Genomic DNA, 17,964 nt, shown 5'->3' on the forward strand with positions numbered 1-17,964 from the left:
GAAAGTATTCGTAAAAAAATACTAAAATTGCGGTTTTCCGAGCCTCGGCTGCGTTTCCGATTTTAAATATATGATACATATATCAAAATTTCATCTAAATCGGTGCATTGTCTTCCATAAGGGCTGCCTTATAATATATGTAGGCTTGAATATGTACGTTCGAGAATTTAACATAAATTAAATCTACTTTTGGATGGTTATCAATTGAATTTGATATATAGCCTCTGAAAATAAATTTAATGTGCGGCATATTCGATTCTACAATATTTTTCTGGCACTTGTTTCTTTTTTGTAATGCGAATTTGTAAAGCTTTCTTGATTGTAGCTCTTGCAGATAATAGCTCTTGGAGATTTTGCAAATTGATTGTAGAGCTTTTGCATATTTATTGTAGATATTGTAAACTTAAGAACTCTTGTAGATTGATTGAAGGTGTAGATTGTAGATTGGTGTACTTTTGTAGAGTCCTTGATTGTAGAATCTCATTTAGATGGCAGACTGATTGTTGAACTGTTGGAGACTGCAGGATTAATTTTAGACTAATGAACTTATGTATTCCTCCTGCAACTTGCCTAAAACTTGCAATTATCCCATCCCATCCGCTCCGCCCTTAAAATCCATGGACCTTCAGTTGATTGACCTTGGCCAATCCGATCTTAGTCAGCCACTGGCAAATGTTCTCCCGTTGATCGCCTTGGAGCTGTATCACCTCCCCGTACTCCTGGTGCTCGACGACAGTGCCGTTGCAGGCAAACTCCTTCTTGCAGCTCCCCACGATTTTCTTGAGGTCGTACTCCTGCGACAGACCCTGGACAGTGGTCAAAGTTTTGCGACCAGTGCGCTGCTGGATGCGGATGTGGATGAGTCCATCCTGGACATCGTCGTCGTTGCCCTTTGAGGCATCCGCAAGGGGATCGCGAGTGTTTAGGTTTTGGATCGACATTTCCGTTAATAGTCGCGCGTGAAAAATACACGATACAATAATCGAACCCTAAAAACGGAATAAAAATTGAGAAAATCACAATGTGAATAAACTGCACCACACATTTGCTTTAAAATACGGCAAGATTATGAAAGGCAACTTGATTTACCTTTTTCCAGAAATTAAAAGAAGTAATATTTTTTGTTAGGAACAAAAAGACGACACGATGTATACGGCTAGAGCGGCACAATGAAATGAATTGGGAAATCTTCTATTTCATGAAAACTGCACGGCCTGCTACTTTGACAGGTGTCTATGCCATTCATCTGGCAGACTTGGAAACTACAGTAGGCTATTCTTTGATCAAAAGCAACTGTCAATGCCCCCCTATGGGTTTCGTTGGGGACACATTTACTTTTTTGGTAGTAGTCGTGTGAGACAGACCTATTTATTTCTTGAAAAAAATGTCTATTCAAAATTTGTAGAACAAAATTGTGGTGGAAACATTATTGTAATTTAATAATCAAGGAACGCCCTTAGAGATATAATAAAAACCGTTCACGTAGAAGACCGGTAAGATCCAAGACTTCACATGAATCTAATAAATAAACAGCGAATTGCATTCCGTAAAATTACAATGGTAAAATGTAAATAGCATTGAAAGGATTTTACTTACATTTCTTTAACAGACTAACATGAACGAAAGCGTCGTGCTGGTAAGCCAGCGCACAGCCGATGGCCCAGCGACGCGACCCCGCCTGAAGGAAGCTGACCACGATCATGCCGCAGCGAGTGGCGAGTCCGGGCGACGACAGAGTCAGCGAGAGCGTACAGTCGCTGCCACGGTAGTCGGTCGTCGCCTTGTTGGGCGTGTTCTGAACGCCACCATCGTGATGGGAGCGGATCGGGCGGCGTGTTAAGGCGAGGTCCGTCAGCAGCACGGATGGTCTTCGGTCGGGGTGTGCAACTTGCTGTCCACGTAGGTGCTCAGGCAGCGGTAGCTCGGCGAAGTGTTGTTGATGTGGAGAGTGTGCGACATCTGAAAGTGGCTGCTCCGTGGTTTGCTCAACATTATCTTCGTGCATGAAAGGTATTCGGTTGTGTTTCGTTCACCTTATTGAACAGCTCGTCCACGGTACCCGGATTCTACGGGCTTATTCCATGACTGGCACTATGAGTGGTGCTGGCGGGCTGAATGCAAACACAAACTTCATTTTTGGAACAGTGTTTAGAAATTCAAAGAGATGTGGCCGCAACCTGAATACTCATAAACCAAATTAATACAAATTGATCGCTTGTTTACCTAGCATAGGGGCCTAGTGTTGTGAAAAAGTGTTGTTCTTTCCGAACGCAGGGGTGCATTCGGAATATTCGATTATTTATGCGGCTTACAGCACTTTTGGCCATATTTCTGCCTATCGCCGCAATTATCACCACTAAATACATAGAAAACAGCTGATCCGTCTATACAATTTTGACAGTTTAATAAGCTTATTCTCGGCTAATTGCTGGATTTCGACAGTTTCGCAAGAATACAGAAGCCGTGTGCCGTGTGTAGCTGTGTGCAACGATCGACAGGGCATTGCGTATTTCGACCACCAATTGCTGGCAAAAAGCAACATGTGAGTACTTGAAATGAATCAAATATAACTTTACAAAAGAGAAAAGGGCTTCAAATGCGATTGCGTCTGAATATTCCATGTTCCATGTTATATGTACATATGTAGGCTTGGTGCACGCTGGCGTGTCTGCGACTGCAACTGATAATGTTAGCGGGTGACGTCACATTTCAATGTTTTGTGCGCTTTGTTTTTTTTTCAGGACCGAAAAGAGGCTGAGGGAGAGAATCCAGATGATGTCCTCCGAGGGAGAACTCATTATTGTTGATAGGAAAGTCGCCAAGCGATTTGTTGGAGAGAGCAGGATGGGAAATGAAAATGAGCATCTTTACTTTGGGAATGTTAGATCTATTATTTTGCGGAAGCTAATTTTGTGGTCATACTATCATAGGGATGATCCCCAGCCCGAACTCAGCGATACCCAAACAAAACAATGGTACAAACAATTCTTCGATGAGGATCAGCAAATTCTCTTGGAACTGGCTGAAACAGCCGATGCCCTGGAAATAAAGCGGCTTTCCTATATAGCACGGCAACTGCTACTAGATGGTACAACACCTAAGAACAATTGAATAACTGCTCACGAGTTATATGTGTATAGCTTCGACTTCAAAGTTAAAAATATGTCTAGTAGTTCCCCTTAACTGTTAAAACGAACTCACGAATTAAATGGTTCTGCAGATAATCACAGGTTTGTTTATATTGAGATGAATGCCCAGGACCGAAGAACCTGGAGAACTTCTTCGCTGCCTTTCAAATCGTTCGCTCAAACCGGGGCAGCATTTACTCTAAGTCAGGGGTCGGCACGGCCCTGCTGCTGCGCTGCCGCTTACGTACACGTGTGTAACAGTGATCGTAATGCCATACCAATACCATAAGCATAGCTAATACCGTAATTGTCTACGCGCACAAGCGCTCTAACACCTCGATCTCGCTGAAACCTCAACATGATTTTGGCAAAGCGAGACCGAGCTCAATCGAGTCCAAGCAACGAGACCCATATCGAGTCGGAATCGCGACTTCCTCTGCTGTCAACGAATTGCAAACACGAAAAGAAAATAAGAGAATCGGAGAGTGGGACAGGGAGAACATCAAAAATATACTCCAACGTTAAACAATCCTCTACACTGCTTCAAATTTGAGTAGTATGAAAGTGAAAGTGAAAGTGAAAATGGCTGATTGTAGCATATTTAGCTTTTGCATATTTATTGTAGATATTGTAAACTTAAGAACTCTTGTAGATTGATTGAAGGTGTAGATTGTAGATTGGTGTACTTTTGTAGAGTCCTTGATTGTAGAATCTCATTTAGATGGCAGACTGATTGTTGAACTGTTGGAGACTGCAGGATTAATTTTAGACTAATGAACTTATGTATTCCTCCTGCAACTTGCCTAAAACTTGCAATTATCCCATCCCATCCGCTCCGCCCTTAAAATCCATGGACCTTCAGTTGATTGACCTTGGCCAATCCGATCTTAGTCAGCCACTGGCAAATGTTCTCCCGTTGATCGCCTTGGAGCTGTATCACCTCCCCGTACTCCTGGTGCTCGAGGACAGTGCCGTTGCAGGCAAACTCCTTCTTGCAGCTCCGCACGATTTTCTTGAGGTCGTACTCCTGCGACAGACCCTGGACAGTGGTCAAAAATTTGCGACCAGTGCGCTGCTGGATGCGGATGTGGATGAGTCCATCCTGGACATCGTCGTCGTTGCCCTTTGAGGCATCCGCAAGGGGATCGCGAGTGTTTAGGTTTTGGATCGACATTTCCGTTAATAGTCGCGCGTGAAAAATACACGATACAATAATCGAACCCTAAAAACGGAATAAAAATTGAGAAAATCATAATGTGAATAAACTGCACCACACATTTGCTTTAAAATACGGCAAGATTATGAAAGGCAACTTGATTTACCTTTCCCAGAAATTAAAAGAAGTAATATTTTTTGTTAGAAACAAAAAGACGGCACGATGTATACGGCTAGAGCGGCACACACATTTGCTTTAAAATACGGCAAGATTATGAAAGGCAACTTGATTTACCTTTCCCAGAAATTAAAAGAAGTAATATTTTTTGTTAGGAACAAAAAGACGACACGATGTATACGGCTAGAGCGGCACAATGAAATGAATTGGGAAATCTTCTATTTCATGAAAACTGCACGGCCTGCTACTTTGACAGGTGTCTATGCCATTCATCTGGCAGACTTGGAAACTACAGTAGGCTATTCTTTGATCAAAAGCAACTGTCAATGCCCCCCTATGGGTTTCGTTGGGGACACATTTACTTTTTTGGTAGTAGTCGTGTGAGACAGACCTATTTATTTCTTGAAAAAAATGTCTATTCAAAATTTGTAGAACAAAATTGTGGTGGAAACATTATTGTAATTTAATAATCAAGGAACGCCCTTAGAGATATAATAAAAACCGTTCACGTAGAAGACCGGTAAGATCCAAGACTACACATGAATCTAATAAATAAACAGCGAATTGCATTCCGTAAAATTACAATGGTAAAATGTAAATAGCATTGAAAGGATTTTACTTACATTTCTTTAACAGACTAACATGAACGAAAGCGTCGTGCTGGTAAGCCAGCGCACAGCCGATGGCCCAGCGACGCGACCCCGCCTGAAGGAAGCTGACCACGATCATGCCGCAGCGAGTGGCGAGTCCGGGCGACGACAGAGTCAGCGAGAGCGTACAGTCGCTGCCACGGTAGTCGGTCGTCGCCTTGTTGGGCGTGTTCTGAACGCCACCATCGTGATGGGAGCGGATCGGGCGCCGTGTTAAGGCGAGGTCCGTCAGCAGCACGGATGGTCTTCGGTCGGGGTGTGCAACTTGCTGTCCACGTAGGTGCTCAGGCAGCGGTAGCTCGGCGAAGTGTTGTTGATGTGGAGAGTGTGCGACATCTGAAAGTGGCTGCTCCGTGGTTTGCTCAACATTATCTTCGTGCATGAAAGGTATTCGGTTGTGTTTCGTTCACCTTATTGAACAGCTCGTCCACGGTACCCGGATTCTACGGGCTTATTCCATGACTGGCACTATGAGTGGTGCTGGCGGGCTGAATGCAAACACAAACTTCATTTTTGGAACAGTGTTTAGAAATTCAAAGAGATGTGGCCGCAACCTGAATACTCATAAACCAAATTAATACAAATTGATCGCTTGTTTACCTAGCATAGGGGCCTAGTGTTGTGAAAAAGTGTTGTTCTTTCCGAACGCAGGGGTGCATTCGGAATATTCGATTATTTATGCGATCGATTATTCGATTATTTCTGCCTATCGCCGCAATTATCACCACTAAATACATAGAAAACAGCTGATCCGTCTATACAATTTTGACAGTTTAATAAGCTTATTCTCGGCTAATTGCTGGATTTCGACAGTTTCGCAAGAATACAGAAGCCGTGTGCCGTGTGTAGCTGTGTGCAACGATCGACAGGGCATTGCGTATTTCGACCACCAATTGCTGGCAAAAAGCAACATGTGAGTACTTGAAATGAATCAAATATAACTTTACAAAAGAGAAAAGGGCTTCAAATGCGATTGCGTCTGAATATTCCATGTTCCATGTTATATGTACATATGTAGGCTTGGTGCACGCTGGCGTGTCTGCGACTGCAACTGATAATGTTAGCGGGTGACGTCACATTTCAATGTTTTGTGCGCTTTGTTTTTTTTTCAGGACCGAAAAGAGGCTGAGGGAGAGAATCCAGATGATGTCCTCCGAGGGAGAACTCATTATTGTTGATAGGAAAGTCGCCAAGCGATTTGTTGGAGAGAGCAGGATGGATCTTTACTTTGGGAATGTTAGATCTATTATTTTGCGGAAGCTAATTTTGTGGTCATACTATCATAGGGATGATCCCCAGCCCGAACTCAGCGATACCCAAACAAAACAATGGTACAAACAATTCTTCGATGAGGATCAGCAAATTCTCTTGGAACTGGCTGAAACAGCCGATGCCCTGGAAATAAAGCGGCTTTCCTATATAGCACGGCAACTGCTACTAGATGGTACAACACCTAAGAACAATTGAATAACTGCTCACGAGTTATATGTGTATAGCTTCGACTTCAAAGTTAAAAATATGTCTAGTAGTTCCCCTTAACTGTTAAAACGAACTCACGAATTAAATGGTTCTGCAGATAATCACAGGTTTGTTTATATTGAGATGAATGCCCAGGACCGAAGAACCTGGAGAACTTCTTCGCTGCCTTTCAAATCGTTCGCTCAAACCGGGGCAGCATTTACTCTAAGTCAGGGGTCGGCACGGCCCTGCTGCTGCGCTGCCGCTTACGTACACGTGTGTAACAGTGATCGTAATGCCATACCAATACCATAAGCATAGCTAATACCGTAATTGTCTACGCGCACAAGCGCTCTAACACCTCGATCTCGCTGAAACCTCAACATGATTTTGGCAAAGCGAGACCGAGCTCAATCGAGTCCAAGCAACGAGACCCATATCGAGTCGGAATCGCGACTTCCTCTGCTGTCAACGAATTGCAAACACGAAAAGAAAATAAGAGAATCGGAGAGTGGGACAGGGAGAACATCAAAAATATACTCCAACGTTAAACAATCCTCTACACTGCTTCAAATTTGAGTAGTATGAAAGTGAAAGTGAAAGTGAAAATGGCTGATTGTAGCATATTTAGCTTTTGCATATTTATTGTAGATATTGTAAACTTAAGAACTCTTGTAGATTGATTGAAGGTGTAGATTGTAGATTGGTGTACTTTTGTAGAGTTCTTGATTGTAGAATCTCATTTAGATGGCAGACTGATTGTTGAACTGTTGCAGACTGCAGGATTAATTTTAGACTAATGAACTTATGTATTCCTCCTGCAACTTGCCTAAAACTTGCAATTATCCCATCCCATCCGCTCCGCCCTTAAAATCCATGGACCTTCAGTTGATTGACCTTGGCCAATCCGATCTTAGTCAGCCACTGGCAAATGTTCTCCCGTTGATCGCCTTGGAGCTGTATCACCTCCCCGTACTCCTGGTGCTCGAGGACAGTGCCGTTGCAGGCAAACTCCTTCTTGCAGCTCCGCACGATTTTCTTGAGGTCGTACTCCTGCGACAGACCCTGGACAGTGGTCAAAGTTTTGCGACCATTGCGCTGCTGGATGCGGATGTGGATGAGTCCATCCTGGACATCGTCGTCGTTGTTCTTTGAGGCATCCGCAAGGGGATCGCGAGTGTTTAGGTTTTGGATCGACATTTCCGTTAATAGTCGCGCGTGAAAAATACACGATACAATAATCGAACCCTAAAAACGGAATAAAAATTGAGAAAATCACAATGTGAATAAACTGCACCACACATTTGCTTTAAAATACGGCAAGATTATGAAAGGCAACTTGATTTACCTTTCCCAGAAATTAAAAGAAGTAATATTTTTTGTTAGGAACAAAAAGACGACACGATGTATACGGCTAGAGCGGCACAATGAAATGAATTGGGAAATCTTCTATTTCATGAAAACTGCACGGCCTGCTACTTTGACAGGTGTCTATGCCATTCATCTGGCAGACTTGGAAACTACAGTAGGCTATTCTTTGATCAAAAGCAACTGTCAATGCCCCCCTATGGGTTTCGTTGGGGACACATTTACTTTTTTGGTAGTAGTCGTGTGAGACAGACCTATTTATTTCTTGAAAAAAATGTCTATTCAAAATTTGTAGAACAAAATTGTGGTGGAAACATTATTGTAATTTAATAATCAAGGAACGCCCTTAGAGATATAATAAAAACCGTTCACGTAGAAGACCGGTAAGATCCAAGACTACACATGAATCTAATAAATAAACAGCGAATTGCATTCCGTAAAATTACAATGGTAAAATGTAAATAGCATTGAAAGGATTTTACTTACATTTCTTTAACAGACTAACATGAACGAAAGCGTCGTGCTGGTAAGCCAGCGCACAGCCGATGGCCCAGCGACGCGACCCCGCCTGAAGGAAGCTGACCACGATCATGCCGCAGCGAGTGGCGAGTCCGGGCGACGACAGAGTCAGCGAGAGCGTACAGTCGCTGCCACGGTAGTCGGTCGTCGCCTTGTTGGGCGTGTTCTGAACGCCACCATCGTGATGGGAGCGGATCGGGCGGCGTGTGTGGACGTTGACATGCAATGACTGCATCTTTCAAGAGGCGATGCAGTTACTGCACCGTCAAGTGGCCCGTGTGACACCAGCAGAAGGCTGTTACGCGCGGATCCCAGGCAAAACGCAGCCCTCCTCCCGCCCAACCGACCGAGGGGCGCTGCCGCATGACGCGGTGCGTAGCCGAACCAAACGCGAACATGCAAGAAAGATAGCTATTAGACTAACATTCGAGGAAAATTAGTACTAAACTTACTAAGAAACTAAGCATGCAATCAAAGTACAAATACCACTACAGTTACTAATTAATAGAAAGGTGTGTAAGGATTAATAATTTAATAAGAGGAAGAGAATTAGTGGTGGATATAATATGGTAGAGGGAATTATAATCCGAGCATAAGACCCTAAACGGTTCATGCAAGGAATAATTCGATCTACAAAGTGGAAGGAACAACGGTATAAAATTTCTAGTCAGTCTAATAGGAATCGTGAAGTTTATGCGGCTCAACAGATCAGGGCTGTCTATGTCACCCCTGATCAAGTTGTGCATAAATATCACACCAAGCATTTTTCTACGGTTAACTAAGGATGGGAGGTTTACTAATAGTAGTCTACTAGAGTAAGATGGGAGTCTTACACCCGCATCCCAGTTAAGGCCCCGCAGAGCAAAGAGTAAAAAGTTTTTCTGTACTGATTCTATACGGTCCTGGTGTACTTTGTACTGAGGGCACCATACACAGGAGCCGTATTCTAAGATCGGACGAACAAGCGAGGTATAGAGAGTCTTTGTTATATAGGGGTCGTCAAATTCCTTTGACCACCTCTTTATAAACCCAAGCACGCCCATGGCCTTATTTACCATGGTAGAAATGTGTTCGGAAAACTTTAACTTGGGGTCTAACATAACACCCAGATCATCCACCAGGGTAATTCTCTCAAGAGAACCACCAAATAGGGTGTAGGGAGCCAACAAAGGGCTAGAACGATGAAATGTCATAACTTTGCATTTCGAGGCATTAAGGTGTAACAAGTTTGCACAACACCATGACTGAAAGTTATTGAGATCGGATTGCAAGCGAGAATGAAATGAAATGTCCTTGTACTGGACACAGAGTTTAACATCATCCGCATACATAAGTACTCGAGAGTATGTTAATACTGAAGGTAAGTCATTAATAAAGAGTGTGAAGAGTAAGGGGCCTAGATGGCTGCCTTGTGGTACTCCCGAAGAAACCTTTACTGGGAAAGAGAGGGAGTTTTTGAAGAGGACTCTTTGAGACCTAGAACAAAGATAGCTAGAAATCCATCTCAGGAGGTTGGGCGGAAACCCTAAAAGGTCAAGTTTATGCGCTAAAAGGGAATGGTTTACAGAGTCGAATGCTTTACTAAAGTAAAGTATAGGAAACAAGAATTTTTACCAAAATCAGAACAGGTCCAACCAATGGACGTGGACACATCCTCACGTTTTAGGCAGACTACTCAGTATCAACAAAATAGCGCGCCTCAGAGACAAAACCAGTGGCAAAGTCAGCAACAAAACAACCAATCGGACTACAACAACCAGGGACAAACAAACAAGCGACCGAACAATAGTAGCGCACGTTTTACGGGACCGAAACAACAAAGAATTAACAACGTAGAAGAAGAAGATACCCTACTCGATCAGGAAGAACAGGATTACCAAATGCCGAAGTTGATGGCATAGAAAACGACCTTTCAGATTATGACCAGATTAATTTTTTAGAAATAACTCTTTGATTCCGTTCATAGAAAGGACAGTAGCAGGGAGAACAATCAAATTACTCATAGATACAGGAGCTTCCAAAAACTACATAAAACCATTAAAAAAACTAAAACATATTACCCTAGGTAATAAACCCTTCCGAGTGAAGTCAATCCATGGATATAGTGGCATAGACAAAAAATGTATAATGCACCTTTTCAATACCAACTCAACATTTTTTTTACTACCAAACCTCACGACATTTGACGGTATAATTGGACTTGACCTATTAAAACAGAGTGACGTTCTACTGGACTTAAAGAATAAGAAATTAATAACAAACTTCGGTTCCGAAACAATCCAATTTTTAAAATGTGCAAACATAAATTTCACAAATGTCGAGGAAATACAGGTCCCTGAGACTATATCCCAAAAGTTTCAGCTGATGTTAGGAAACCGAACAGGGGTTTTCGCAGACCCAAATGAAGCACTCCCATATAATACAAATATCATTGGCACTATCCGAACAGACAATGAAGATCCCATATATTCAAAATTGTACCCATATCCAATGGGCGTTTCAGAATTCGTAAATGCAGAAACTCAAGACTTGTTGAAAGGTGGTATAATACGACCGTCTCGGTCACCATACAACAACCTCGTTTGGGTTGTAGACAAAAAAGCTACCGATGAACAGGGAAATAAAAAAAAAACGTTTGGTCATAGATTTCAGGAAACTAAATTTAAAAACAACAGATGACAAATATCCCATTCCCAATATAGTTTCTATATTATCCAACTTGGGTACAGCTAAATACTTTACAACCCTAGATCTTAAATCTGGATTCCATCAGATTTTACTTGCAGAAAAAGATAGAGAAAAAACAGCTTTCTCCGTAGCAAATGGGAAGTATGAGTTCTGTAGACTCCCCTTTGGCTTGAAAAATGCACCTAGTATTTTTCAGAGGGCCATTGACGACGTGCTCAGAGAGCAAATTGGGAAAACTTGCTATGTTTATGTCGATGATGTAATCATTTTTTCCGAAAACATGGAAAGCCATGTCAAGCATATCGCATGGGTCTTAGACAAACTGTACGATGCCAATATGAGAGTTTCGCGCGAAAAATCGCACTTTTTCAAGGAGAATGTCGAATACTTAGGATTTGTCGTCTCAAGTAATGGTATAAAAACACGCCCCAATAAAGTGGAACCGATTCGTAACTACGAACAACCAATCACTTTGTTCAACGTCAGATCATTCCTTGGACTTGCAAGTTACTATAGATGTTTTATTAAAGACTTTGCATCCATAGCTAAACCCATAAGTGACATCCTTAAGGGCGAAAATGGCAAGGTAAGCGCCGGACAGTCAAAGAAAATACCAGTCAAATTAGACGAAAGTCAGTGCGCGGCATTCAATAAACTAAAAGAGATTCTGGCATCCGAAAGCGTAATGTTACTCTATCCTGACTATAAGAAAGCATTTGACCTAACAACAGATGCTTCGTCCTTCGGTCTGGGAGCCGTCTTATCACAAGACGGGAAGCCAATTACCATGATATCAAGGACACTAAATGATAGGGAACTTAACTTTGCAACAAACGAAAGAGAGCTGCTCGCTATAGTTTGGGCTTTGAAAAACCTCAGAAACTATCTATACGGAGTAAAAAATTTAAATATTTTTACAGACCATCAGCCTCTAACGTTTGCAGTTTCTGATCGCAACCCAAACGCAAAAATAAGACGTTGGAAAGCTCTCATAGACGAGTACAATGCAAATATCTTCTACAAGCCAGGAAAAGAAAACTTCGTCGCTGACGCACTATCACGACACAACATCCATACCTTAGAAGATGATGCACAGTCAGACAGGGCCACAATACACAGCGAAATATCACTTACATACACTATAGAATCAACAGACAAACCAATCAACTGTTTTCGAAACCAAATTATAATAGAGGAACATGAAGTAGCTTCAAATCGCACAACCATTTTGTTCGGTGAAAAGATCCGACATACAATATATTTCTCAAGTAGGGACTCGTTAATTAAAAAAATAAGTGACGCTGTCAAAAAAGATGTCGTAAATGCAATCCACTGCGAATTACCCATATTAGCATTCATTCAACATAAATTAATAGAAACATTTCCAACAACAATATTCCGATACACAAAACATATAGTAAATGACATTTTGGACAAGAACGAACAAAAAGAAATAGTTATTACAGAACACAATAGAGCCCATAGGGCGGCACAGGAGAATGTTAAACAAATTTTACAAGACTATTTTTTCCCGAAAATGACCAAATTAGCAGTCGAGGTTGTTGCAAATTGCAAAATTTGTCAAACGGCCAAGTACAACCGACACCCACAAAAACAATAACTTGGGGAAACACCCATACCCTCGTATGTGGGCGAAATGCTACATATCGACGTATATTCAACCGATAAAAAATATTTCCTCACATGCATAGACAAGCTTTCAAAATTTGCTGTTGTCCAACCCATCGCTTCAAGAACAATAGTTGACATACAATCAGCAATTTTACAACTTATCAATTTTTACCGGAACACCAAGACGATCTATTGCGATAACGAACCTTCCATAAAGTCCGAGACAATAAAACCATTATTAAGTAACCAATATAACATTCAAATTATAAATGCTCCACCACTTCATAGTACTTCCAATGGACAAGTCGAAAGATTCCATAGCACCCTTAATGACATTGCGAGATGTTTAACAGCCCAAAGGAAGCTTACAAATACTGTGGAAACGATACTTCAAGCAACTATTGAATACAATAACACAGTTCACTCCGTAACGAAGAAACGTCCGGTCGATGTAATTCACTCGTCCTCCCCTGAACTTGAGGTGGAAATCAGGAATAGAGTTCATAAAGCACAACAACTCCAAATGAAAAAACTGAATGAAGTAAGACATGATAGACAGTTTCAAGTAGGTGACACAGTCCTTGTAAAAGCAAACAAACGATTAGGAAACAAACTGACACCTTTGTACAACGAAAATAAAATCGAGGCAGACTTAGGGACAACGGTCCTAATAAAAGGAAGGGTGGTCCACAAGGACAATTTAAGATAGACATCAGTTCATAATGAGTTCATATTCCTCTTCACTATTCAATATACAACAATAATAGAGGATACAGAAGAGTTAAGAAACCAATTCCTACAATCGCAAATGAGACATTACTTTCAAGAAACAGAATAATTATTTCAGAATTAAAAGCATTAATGTTATCAGTTACACTTGCAAAGATAGGAATTGTTAACCCTTCCGTATTAGACTCTCACGATTTGAGAAGAATAATTAATGAACACTCTACGAATTTTACTATTACTGATTTAATAGAGGAAGCTAAAATCAAAGTTTTATTTAATAATGAATTCTTTCCTAAGCCTTACCTAGTTTGCAAAAAAAAACAAAAAATATTCTGTAAGATTAATCTGTAATCACCCTGTTGAGCACAACGGCATCACAATTAACTTCGCCGAAGACGAAAGTATCCACATTCCTCGACATAACAAACCATGAAGACGTACCGAGCTTGCCGTACTTATAAAGGTTAAGTATGGAAACTTACGACACATCGACCAACTGGAATCAGGACTCGTAAGAAGACCGATAATATCTGGATTGGCTCCGAGAAACAGACGCCAACGTGACCTCTAAGTGCTAATTGACGGCTTAAAGGAATCCGAGGACGTCTTCCACTTAAGTGAAGGAGGAGTTAACACAATCGATCGAAAAAATATATAAAAACAAGATCAGCCGTTATACAGGGGATGTTGCCCAGCGAAACCGGAGTTTTGGGTACGCAACAATGTTGCAGAACGAGCAGTGAGCGTCGGGAGTGCTGGGAACTTACTTGTAAGCAGTAGAGTAGTTCGGGGGGAGAAATCAACCGCGTCGGCCGTCGCCACGCCTATCTCAAACCGAATAAAATAAAATAAAAATTGAAAGAAATAAAATTAAAATTTACATATGTAGGCTTGGTGCACGCTGGCGTGTCTGCGACTGCAACTGATAATGTTAGCGGGTGACGTCACATTTCAATGTTTTGTGCGCTTTGTTTTTTTTTCAGGACCGAAAAGAGGCTGAGGGAGATAATCCAGATGATGTCCTCCGAGGGAGAACTCATTATTGTTGATAGGAAAGTCGCCAAGCGATTTGTTGGAGAGAGCAGGATGGGAAATGAAAATGAGCATCTTTACTTTGGTAATGTTAGATCTATTATTTTGCGGAAGCTAATTTTGTGGTCATACTATCATAGGGATGATCCCCAGCCCGAACTCAGCGATACCCAAACAAAACAATGGTACAAACAATTCTTCGATGAGGATCAGCAAATTCTCTTGGAACTGGCTGAAACAGCCGATGCCCTGGAAATAAAGCGGCTTTCCTATATAGCACGGCAACTGCTACTAGATGGTACAACACCTAAGAACAATTGAATAACTGCTCACGAGTTATATGTGTATAGCTTCGACTTCAAAGTTAAAAATATGTCTAGTAGTTCCCCTTAACTGTTAAAACGAACTCACGAATTAAATGGTTCTGCAGATAATCACAGGTTTGTTTATATTGAGATGAATGCCCAGGACCGAAGAACCTGGAGAACTTCTTCGCTGCCTTTCAAATCGTTCGCTCAAACCGGGGCAGCATTTACTCTAAGTCAGGGGTCGGCACGGCCCTGCTGCTGCGCTGCCGCTTACGTACACGTGTGTAACGGTGATCGTAATGCCATACCAATACCATAAGCATAGCTAATACCGTAACTGTCTACGCGCACAAGCGCTCTAACACCTCGATCTCGCTGAAACCCCAACATGATTTTGGCAAAGCGAGACCGAGCTCAATCGAGTCCAAGCAACGAGACCCATATCGAGTCGGAATCGCGACTTCCTCTGCTGTCAACGAATTGCAAACACGAAAAGAAAATAAGAGAATCGGAGAGTGGGACAGGGAGAACATCAAAAATATACTCCAACGTTAAATAATCCTCTACACTGCTTCAAATTTGAGTAGTATGAAAGTGAAAGTGAAAGTGAAAATGGCTGATTGTAGCATATTTAGCTTTTGCATATTTATTGTAGATATTGTAAACTTAAGAACTCTTGTAGATTTATTGAAGGTGTAGATTGTAGATTGGTGTACTTTTGTAGAGTCCTTGATTGTAGAATCTCATTTAGATGGCAGACTGATTGTTGAACTGTTGGAGACTGCAGGATTAATTTTAGACTAATGAACTTATGTATTCCTCCTGCAACTTGCCTAAAACTTGCAATTATCCCATCCCATCCGCTCCGCCCTTAAAATCCATGGACCTTCAGTTGATTGACCTTGGCCAATCCGATCTTAGTCAGCCACTGGCAAATGTTCTCCCGTTGATCGCCTTGGAGCTGTATCACCTCCCCGTACTCCTGGTGCTCGAGGACAGTGCCGTTGCAGGCAAACTCCTTCTTGCAGCTCCGCACGATTTTCTTGAGGTCGTACTCCTGCGACAGACCCTGGACAGTGGTCAAAGTTTTGCGACCAGTGCGCTGCTGGATGCGGATGTGGATGAGTCCATCCTGGACATCGTCGTCGTTGCCCTTTGAGGCATCCGCAAGGGGATCGCGAGTGTTTAGGTTTTGGATCGACATTTCCGTTAATAGTCGCGCGTGAAAAATACACGATACAATAATCGAACCCTAAAAACGGAATAAAAATTGAGAAAATCACAATGTGAATAGGCTGCACCACACATTTGCTTTAAAATACGGCAAGATTATGAAAGGCAACTTGATTTACCTTTCCCAAAAATTAAAAGAAGTAATATTTTTGTTAGAAACAAAAAGACGACACGATGTATACGGCTAGAGCGGCACAATGAAATGAATTGGGAAATCTTCTATTTCATGAAAACTGCACGGCCTGCTACTTTGACAGGTGTCTATGCCATTCATCTGGCAGACTTGGAAACTACAGTAGGCTATTCTTTGATCAAAAGCAACTGTCAATGCCCCCCTATGGGTTTTGTTGGGGACACATTTACTTTTTTGGTAGTAGTCGTGTGAGACAGACCTATTTATTTCTTGAAAAAAATGTCTATTCAAAATTTGTAGAACAAAATTGTGGTGGAAACATTATTGTAATTTAATATTCAAGGAACGCTCTTAGAGATATAATAAAAACCGTTCACGTAGAAGACCGGTAAGATCCAAGACTACACATGAATCTAATAAATAAACAGCGAATTGCATTCCGTAAAATTACAATGGTAAAATGTAAATAGCATTGAAAGGATTTTACTTACATTTCTTTAACAGACTAACATGAACGAAAGCGTCGTGCTGGTAAGCCAGCGCACAGCCGATGGCCCAGCGACGCGACCCCGCCTGAAGGAAGCTGACCACGATCATGCCGCAGCGAGTGGCGAGTCCGGGCGACGACAGAGTCAGCGAGAGCGTACAGTCGCTGCCACGGTAGTCGGTCGTCGCCTTGTTGGGCGTGTTCTGAACGCCACCATCGTGATGGGAGCGGATCGGGCGGCGTGTTAAGGCGAGGTCCGTCAGCAGCGCGGATGGTCTTCGGTCGGGGTGTGCAACTTGCTGTCCACGTAGGTGCTCAGGCAGCGGTAGCTCGGCGAAGTGTTGTTGATGTGGAGAGTGTGCGACCTCTGAAAGTGGTTGCTCCGTGGTTTGCTCAACATTATCTTCGTGCATGAAAGGTATTCGGTTGTGTTTCGTTCACCTTATTGAACAGCTCGTCCACGGTACCCGGATTCTACGGGCTTATTCCATGACTGGCACTATGAGTGGTGCTGGCGGGCTGAATGCAAACACAAACTTCATTTTTGGAACAGTGTTTAGAAATCGTTTTCCGAGTTTGTAAATGTAAACTATTTTTGACAACTTCAAAGAGATGTGGCCGCAACCTGAATACTAATAAACCAAATTAATACAAATTGATCGCTTGTTTACCTAGCATAGGGGCCTAGTGTTGTGAAAAAGTGTTGTTCTTTCCGAACGCAGGGGTGCATTCGGAATATTCGATTATTTATGCGGCTTACAGCACTTTTGGCCATATTTCTGCCTATCGCCGCAATTATCACCACTAAATACATAGAAAACAGCTGATCCGTCTATACAATTTTGACGGTTTAATAAGCTTATTCTCGGTTAATTGCTGGATTTCGACAGTTTCGCAAGAATACAGAAGCCGTGTGCCGTGTGTAGCTGTGTGCAACGATCGACAGGGCATTGCGTATTTCGACCACCAATTGCTGGCAAAAAGCAACATGTGAGTACTTGAAATGAATCAAATATAACTTTACAAAAGAGAAAAGGGCTTCAAATGCGATTGCGTCTGAATATTCCATGTTCCATGTTATATGTACATATGTAGGCTTGGTGCACGCTGGCGTGTCTGCGACTGCAACTGATAATGTTAGCGGGTGACGTCACATTTCAATGTTTTGTGCGCTTTGTTTTTTTTTCAGGGCCGAAAAGAGGCTGAGGGAGAGAATCCAGATGATGTCCTCCGAGGGAGAACTCATTATTGTTGATAGGAAAGTCG

The 17,964-nt window shown here is 42.1% G+C and overlaps 5 protein-coding genes across 10 annotated transcripts; all 5 read right to left on the bottom strand.

Annotated features, from left to right (window-relative positions):
• Positions 1-204: 204 nt before the first annotated feature.
• LOC108164963 (eukaryotic translation initiation factor eIF1-like) lies at positions 205-1,183 on the bottom strand. 2 transcript variants are annotated; one of them, XM_033390694.1, is made up of 3 exons: positions 1,090-1,183; positions 571-989; positions 205-508 (listed from the first exon to the last, which is right to left on the bottom strand). In XM_033390694.1, the coding sequence occupies exon 2, from the start codon at positions 939-941 to the stop codon at positions 609-611; it is 333 nt and encodes a 110-aa protein (XP_033246585.1). In that variant the 5' UTR covers positions 942-989; positions 1,090-1,183; the 3' UTR covers positions 205-508; positions 571-608. The 2 variants fall into 2 exon arrangements, with proteins under 2 accessions (XP_033246585.1, XP_033246583.1); XM_033390692.1 differs by having other exon boundaries at positions 205-518.
• Positions 1,184-3,716: 2,533 nt separating this feature from the next.
• LOC108165162 (eukaryotic translation initiation factor eIF1-like) lies at positions 3,717-4,665 on the bottom strand. 3 transcript variants are annotated; one of them, XM_017301230.2, is made up of 3 exons: positions 4,579-4,665; positions 3,932-4,350; positions 3,717-3,879 (listed from the first exon to the last, which is right to left on the bottom strand). In XM_017301230.2, the coding sequence occupies exon 2, from the start codon at positions 4,300-4,302 to the stop codon at positions 3,970-3,972; it is 333 nt and encodes a 110-aa protein (XP_017156719.1). In that variant the 5' UTR covers positions 4,303-4,350; positions 4,579-4,665; the 3' UTR covers positions 3,717-3,879; positions 3,932-3,969. The 3 variants fall into 3 exon arrangements, with proteins under 3 accessions (XP_017156719.1, XP_017156720.1, XP_017156718.1); XM_017301231.2 differs by lacking the exon at positions 4,579-4,665 and adding an exon at positions 4,451-4,551 and having other exon boundaries at positions 3,717-3,869; XM_017301229.2 differs by lacking the exon at positions 4,579-4,665 and adding an exon at positions 4,451-4,548.
• A 2,518-nt stretch (positions 4,666-7,183) lies between these two features.
• On the bottom strand, positions 7,184-8,028 carry LOC117187846 (eukaryotic translation initiation factor eIF1-like). 2 transcript variants are annotated; one of them, XM_033390725.1, is made up of 3 exons: positions 7,918-8,028; positions 7,399-7,817; positions 7,184-7,336 (listed from the first exon to the last, which is right to left on the bottom strand). In XM_033390725.1, the coding sequence occupies exon 2, from the start codon at positions 7,767-7,769 to the stop codon at positions 7,437-7,439; it is 333 nt and encodes a 110-aa protein (XP_033246616.1). In that variant the 5' UTR covers positions 7,770-7,817; positions 7,918-8,028; the 3' UTR covers positions 7,184-7,336; positions 7,399-7,436. The 2 variants fall into 2 exon arrangements, with proteins under 2 accessions (XP_033246616.1, XP_033246611.1); XM_033390720.1 differs by having other exon boundaries at positions 7,184-7,346.
• Positions 8,029-8,415: 387 nt separating this feature from the next.
• Positions 8,416-17,329, bottom strand: LOC117191093. Its single transcript, XM_033396057.1, has 2 exons — positions 16,913-17,329; positions 8,416-8,633 (listed from the first exon to the last, which is right to left on the bottom strand). The coding sequence occupies exons 1-2, from the start codon at positions 17,109-17,111 to the stop codon at positions 8,416-8,418; spliced, it is 417 nt and encodes a 138-aa protein (XP_033251948.1). The 5' UTR covers positions 17,112-17,329.
• On the bottom strand, positions 15,512-16,305 carry LOC117187840 (eukaryotic translation initiation factor eIF1-like). 2 transcript variants are annotated; one of them, XM_033390713.1, is made up of 3 exons: positions 16,198-16,305; positions 15,679-16,097; positions 15,512-15,616 (listed from the first exon to the last, which is right to left on the bottom strand). In XM_033390713.1, the coding sequence occupies exon 2, from the start codon at positions 16,047-16,049 to the stop codon at positions 15,717-15,719; it is 333 nt and encodes a 110-aa protein (XP_033246604.1). In that variant the 5' UTR covers positions 16,050-16,097; positions 16,198-16,305; the 3' UTR covers positions 15,512-15,616; positions 15,679-15,716. The 2 variants fall into 2 exon arrangements, with proteins under 2 accessions (XP_033246604.1, XP_033246602.1); XM_033390711.1 differs by having other exon boundaries at positions 15,521-15,626; positions 16,198-16,304.
• Positions 17,330-17,964: the final 635 nt, after the last annotated feature.

The sequence above is a fragment of the Drosophila miranda genome, chromosome XL, assembly GCF_003369915.1.
Source record: "Drosophila miranda strain MSH22 chromosome XL, D.miranda_PacBio2.1, whole genome shotgun sequence".
NCBI classification, from domain to species: domain Eukaryota; kingdom Metazoa; phylum Arthropoda; class Insecta; order Diptera; family Drosophilidae; genus Drosophila; species Drosophila miranda.